Source organism: Narcine bancroftii, chromosome 14, assembly GCF_036971445.1.
Source record: "Narcine bancroftii isolate sNarBan1 chromosome 14, sNarBan1.hap1, whole genome shotgun sequence".
Taxonomy (NCBI): Eukaryota; Metazoa; Chordata; class Chondrichthyes; order Torpediniformes; family Narcinidae; genus Narcine; species Narcine bancroftii.
The window spans coordinates 19,365,028-19,371,686 of NC_091482.1; the positions used below are offsets into that span (position 1 = coordinate 19,365,028).

The following is a 6,659-nucleotide window of genomic DNA, read 5'->3' on the forward strand; positions in this document are numbered from 1 at the left end:
CATTTTCTGATGGATGTTTGCTTACATTGTGATTGCTGTTTCATTAAATTGACATGTATGAAATTGTCAATCTTATTAGTTGAAAAGAGATGTTAAAGATTGAGTAAGCAGGCTTGGCTCCAATAAACAAAGCTTGTTACCCCACCTCCCAGGTTTATTGAGTAACCCTGGAGCAAATTTTAATTTTTCTTGAAAGTGCAGAATGATCTCTGGAGTGTTTGATTTAGTTTTGACATAAATGTTATTGTGGACGAAGAATAGAGTCGTAAGCCCTGAAAAGCAGCTTGTGTTGTCATCAGTGATATTGTTTGGATGATATGTTTAAAAACCGTTTAATTAAACAGTAGTGTAGCATCAACTTAACAAATTGGTTGAAGGCGGGTATTAGCAAAAGAGACTTTCTCCCACTGAAACCAACACTAATCCAGCAGAATGCTGTCCCCCTTGAATGGCTCTAGTGTTTGCTGACATTTCATTGCAGTTGATATAGTTCAGAAATTCTTTTTTTAATAAACAAAAAAATACATTTGAAAAAATGCAAATCCTAATAAGATATAGACATGCTTGGTAGTTTGATAGATCATTGATTACATCGTTTCAAACACGTTCATACAGTGTACACATCTATTTAAACCAAGTCTATAAATCTTTTGGTTGACTTTATACACCTGCTAAGGTAAACTGCATATGTTAAATGGTAAGGAGCTTAAAACAGTCATGAGGAAAAGGTGTTTTCTGGAAACTAGGCATTCAAAAGTTATCATCTTCATATAAGCTTTTTTCTGCATTGGTTTCTATTGATCAGAGTGGTTTTCTCAAATTGTTTAAAACAATTCACATTACACAATCATTAATAAAAGTTGTTAACTCATACTATCCAGAATGTTCCGTATTTTGATCATGCAAACTTGAATAAACGTTACCAAGAAGCTCAACTACGGATACTCCTGTTTCACGCAAGCACTCTGGAGAAGTCTACCACATTATTCAGTGTGGAGTTCAAAGAAGTACGTTTTGAGCCAAGATCTCTGCAGCAAATCAGTTTGTAAGCAGCATACTGGTATCTGAAATAATTCTATTGTTTCCTAGTAGTCTACAGGGATACTTAATTGGTGCAATAATTCATCTGTGTAGTGTATGTCAGCGTTTTGGTGCAGGCTCTCTTCATAGCTCAATGTGGCTTGTCCTATGCTACAGAAGGCAAAAAAAAAATTTTAAATTTGCTTTTTGATCACTGTTTTCTTCAACATCACCTGTCTGTCTTTATTTAACAATGTCATTAGTAACAGTCATCAAACCCAGTTTTGTCATTGATGGTTTAGGGTTTCTCTCATGTGAATTCGCCATTGACAATATGACATGACAAATGTTATTAATGTGATTTATTTATAAGTGCTAATTATAACCTCTGACTGTAAATATATTGAAATGTGGAGTTCATGGTTTCTTGGTAATGCAAAGGAAAATGCGTGTGTACAATTTTAGTCAGGAACTAATCCAAGTTCTTTTAAAATGGTCCTGCAATCAAAGTTTCATTGAATCTGCCTTCACTGTAAAGGCAGGAACATTTATAAGTATATCCCAATAAAAAAAAGGTCAATTAATGTGACCATCACTCGTCCATTTGACCCATTCAACATAGTGGAATATTTACTGTAGTTCTAATAATAAGAACATTAAACTAAAATACTCCGAATATTACAGCCCTACAGTGAGAACTTCTTCAAACGCATATTGAATTGTATATTTTAAAATGGTTCAACTTCTCATCTCACGTGAAACGAAACCACCGTGGAGTTTTGCATATGGTAGACCAAAATTTTTAACGTTATTACATTATCAGTTATGATATTGGCTCTTCTATTTTGTTTTTATGGCACCAGCAGACTATAATATAAATAAATCCACAATCAAAAATTCAACAGAGAATATTGCTTTTTTTTGCCTTTAATTTGTTCCACACTTCCTTTTAGGAAGCAGTATAACTTTTCAGAAAAAAGTTTATTTTCTGCTTATGGCCCTTCCAGCAGGGGAATGATCTGATGCACCTTTAAATTATCAGGTGTAATAAATGCTCTGTAAATTGTTTTAAATTGAATTTCTTTATGTCTGCTACAGGTTGGCATTGAGTGGGTACAGGATCCAGGCATCCTCCCAATCTCTTATCATCGAAGGATTGCCCATTTCTCCTTCCCAAGATGTCCGGGTTGGAGCTGTGGAGTCTGATGTCATTCGAAAAAAAGAAATATCTAACTTGATACATGTACTAGAGTCATTTTGTTTTTAACCAGACAGCTTCAGCTCTGGTGTGTTCATTTACTGCACCTCGCTGGATGTGGGAATAATCTTTGTAGTCGTAATTCATAGCTGATTCTATGTTCTAATTATCTAATCTACTTCATTCATAAGATCTCCACTTAGAATAGTTCTTAGACCCATCATTAAATCCCACAGTTTGTTGTTGTGAAAGTTGGGATACAACTAGTTACTGAGACCCATAAGAGCACCAGGTCAAATGTCAAAAATAAATGGCGGGCCTGCTGAGCTTAAGCAAGGAGCCGTTTTTGGTGACTAAAGTGCAAAATGAGCTCTATCGACTGTGCACTTCACTAAGAAGGGATGTTGTTGGAGCTAAAATCTGATTTTGTGGGTTGGATGGTGTGGCAGTTGTAATTACATTTGTTAGATTGGGATGCCGTGGTAATTTATGGTCTAGCCCATGCTTACTATCTTCTAATTGCTCCTTGTGATGCTCAAGTAAACTATTTCAATTATGTGTACTGAAATAAATGTTTAAAATGCAATATATTCACTTCTTCTTCTTCTTCTTTGGCTTGGCTTCGCGGACTAAGATTTATGGAGGGGTATGTCCACGTCTGCTGCAGGCTCGTTGGTGACTGACAAGTCCGATGCGGGACAGGCAGGCACGGTTGCAGCGGTTGCAAGGGAAAATTGGTGGGTTGGGGTTGGGTGCACATGTTGTTTCTGTTTACTCCTTTAAGGTTTATTTTAAACATTTCTGATTTTTAATTAATCAAAGAATTCATAATGGATTCCAAAGTTTATTGTGAAATCACTCTTATAAGATTCCTTAATAATGTAGAAGTGCACTTTAAAACAGAACATTATAGCAGAGAATAGGCCCTTTGATCCTCGATGTTGTGCTAACCTATATAAAGTCCTGACCCTCTATTTTTATTGCATCCATGAGTCTGCTAAGAGTCTATTAAATGTCCCTATTGTATCAGCCTCCACCACCACCTCTGGCATATATATAGTCCACTGATATCTCCTCTAAACTTTCTTGCCCTCACCTTAAACAAATTTTCTCTGATTAATGAAGGCCAGCATACCATAAGCCTTCTTAACGACCTACGCGGCAATGTTGTGAGATCTATGGATTTGGACCCCCAAGGACCCTCTGTCCGCACTGTGAAGAATCCTGCCATTAACCCTGTACTCCACCTTCAAAATGCATCACTTGAAACTTTTGCGGCTTGAACTTCACCTGACATTTTTGCACCCAACCCTGCAGTCTGTCCATATCCTATTGCAACCGATGACAACCTACAATACTCCCACCACCTCCATCCTTCACGTCATCTACAAACTTACTGAACCGTCCTTCAACTTCTTCCTCCAAATTATTTACCAAATTCATTAAGAGCAGGAGACCCAGAACACATCCCTGCAGAATTTCATGAGTCACTGACTTTCAGGCAGAATATGCTCCATCTACTATTACCCTCTGCTTTCTGCAGGCAAGCCAATTCTGAATCCACAAAGCCAAGTTTCCATGAATCCCATGTCTCTTTACTTTCTGAATGAATCTACCATGGGGAGCCTTGTCAAATGCCTTACTGAAATACACCTGAACTACTGCCTTATCTTCATTTTTTAGTCACTTCCTGAAAAAGCTGAGTTAGGGACGTAAGGCATGACCTGCCCTTTACAAAGCTATGCCGACGATCCCTGGGAAGACTATGCTTCTCCAAATACACATAATTCCTGTCCATAAGAACCCTCTCTGATAGTTTGCCCACCACTGAAGCAATATTCCCTGGTCTATAATTTCCACGATTCTCTCTATTATCTTTTTTCAGCAAGGGGCCTACATTTTCCATTCTCCAATCTTTCATTACCTTCCCTGTGGTGAGGGAGGATGCAAAGATCATTGCCAGTAATCATCTTCCTTGCTTCCTGTAGTAACCTGAGGTACATCTCGCCTGGTTCTGGGCACTTATCAATGTGAAAGATTTACGTAGGATTTGATTGAATGTCATTGAATGGCTACAGTAAAATAAGAAATTTTTGAGATGTAGGATAGAGCAGCATACACAAAAGGATGTCCCTGGGTCTGGATGGGATGTTCCCTCAGTTGTTGGAGAAAGCAGCGGCACATTTGGGCGTAGTGGTTAGTGCAATGTCTTTACAACGCCAGCAATTGGGAGAGGACCAGGGTTCAAATGCCGTGCTGTCTGTCAGGGGTTTGTCCCTCTCGCCATGATTGCGTGGGTTTTCTCTGGGGGCTCCAGTTTCCTCCCACCTTTTAAAACCTACTACTGGGGATGTAGATTAATAGTGAATAAATTAGGTGGCATGGACTCATAGGCTGAAATGTCTAAATTTTAAAAAATTTGAAAAGCAAGAGTAGACAATGTGAAGATCTTGCCCATAAAGATCAAATCCTCATTAGTTTCATGGAGATATCACATGAAAGACTTCTCAACAACTTTGAAGCCCATGGGATTAAAAGGACAGTGAACATACAGTTATGAAATTTGCTCAAGGATGGAGTATGATTTCTTCCCAGACTTGGGGCAGTTGTGCTACAATGTTTCCAAGAATCAGTACTAGATCTGGTGCTTTTCATGATGCCACATTATTGATTTAAACATAAACGTACAGGAACATTTTCAATATTGACAGACTACTTGAAATATTAAGGAAGATGGTGTTGCAGTTTGTTGGGACATAGTTGGTGGGATGAATGGACGGCTGGGACATGAAATTTAATGCAGTTTTTTTTTGAGGGAAAGATTGTACAGCATAAAGATTGACCTTCTGAAAGAAGTGCAGGAGCAGAGTGATTCAGGACCATATGGACAATGAATGTAGAAGGACAGTTTAAAGAATTGAGGTGCTGGACTTTGACAGTAGAAATTTTGAGGGTAAAATTTTGGAAATTGTGACAAACCCCTATCAAGCATTGATTTGGCTACAACTAGAGTATATTGTCTCATAATCTAGGAAGGAAGAAGGGCCTGAGAGATGGTGCACACAATAGTTCTGGAGTGGGAGAGACTTCAGTGCTGTGGATGGATTGGAGAAGCGGAGGGAATTGAGGATATTTGATAAAACGTTTCTAAACATTATAATTCTAGGTAGTAAATGAAGAAAAACTACCAATGGCAGTACAATTGGGAAGGAAAGGCAATAAACATACAATTGGCAAAATAACCAAAGGAGCTAGAAAGAAAACTTTTAAGGGAACAAACCATTGAGATGAATCAGGTAAATCAACCGTGACAGCGGAAGATGCATGACATAGCTTCCTTGAACTGCGGTTAAACTCCCTTTGTGAATCAAAGATTCTTTGGCTTGGCTTCGCAGACGAAGATTTATGGAGGGGTAACGTCCACGTCAGCTGCAGGCTCGTTTGTGGCTGACAAGTCCGATGCGGGACAGGCAGACACGGTTGCAGCGGTTGCAAGGGAAAATTGGTTGGTTGGGGTTGGGTGTTGGGTCAAAGATTATAGAGGTAGTAATCCACAGCATGAACAAGCAAATCCATCTTGCCTCTCTTTTATATCATTTTTAATCATGTGGAACTCTTGCATTATGAAATCATTACATTGTAGGCACAGTGGTTTCTGGAATACCGACGATTGGTGATCATTTTCAGCTTGTAGTTTGTTAACCTTTCTCACGGTGGGTTGTTAGTTTTATTGAATTGGTAAAGGCTAATCTTTGGTAATTAAGGAGTATTCTTTGGATGGAGTTCAAAACTTCTCAAACACTTGTATCTGAATTTCTCATACTCCGCCCATTTGTACAGGTAGAGTTGATGTAGAGTTGATTGTGGAGTATTAGAGCAGTTGAGAAGCGATAAGCTGTTATACTCTTTCTCTCATGGTGAGCAATGAGATGCAATCCAATATTAAACTAAGCTTCAGTATGGATTTGTAATTTTCCTTTTCCTTAGAAGCAGAAAATTTTACAACAGTAAAGATTAAATCAGAAAATATTTAATGTTTTGACTCCTAAATCATTGGGTTAAAAACACATACAAATGTGGTTTGGATTTCCATGATAGCTGACTGGCAAGTAACTAACTTGTAGGCCAATAAAACATTGGCTTTGCCTATAAAGGGGAATTTTCTGTAGCTCGAAACATGGATTTTTTATTTTATTTTGTTGAACAAAATTTTGCAAATGCATGTGTTATTAAGTTAATGTTGCATCATTTGCAACAGACACCGTCAGGAGTCTTTTTGTGGGTTTAGCTTCAATCATCCAGCATTACGGCTAATTTAGAATTGCATACTAATCAGAGCCAGCTTTGTGGTCTTATCGAGTCTGATTTCTGCTTGATGAAAGTCATATTTTAAAACAAATTAAGAGTCCAAAGATAAGATTAATGACATTTTCCTTCAAGT

At 38.0% G+C, this 6,659-nt stretch overlaps 1 protein-coding gene across 4 annotated transcripts in view; it reads left to right on the top strand.

The window, feature by feature from the left end:
* The window catches only part of LOC138749175 (rab effector Noc2-like), a 124,966-nt gene extending 122,158 nt beyond the window's left edge, over positions 1-2,808 (top strand). For all 4 annotated transcript variants that reach the window (XM_069910197.1, XM_069910194.1, XM_069910196.1 and 1 more), the window contains one exon: positions 2,119-2,808. In XM_069910197.1, the coding sequence (XP_069766298.1) occupies positions 2,119-2,129 (11 nt within the window). In that variant the 3' untranslated portion in view covers positions 2,130-2,808. The remainder of the gene's footprint in view (positions 1-2,118) is intronic.
* Positions 2,809-6,659: the final 3,851 nt, after the last annotated feature.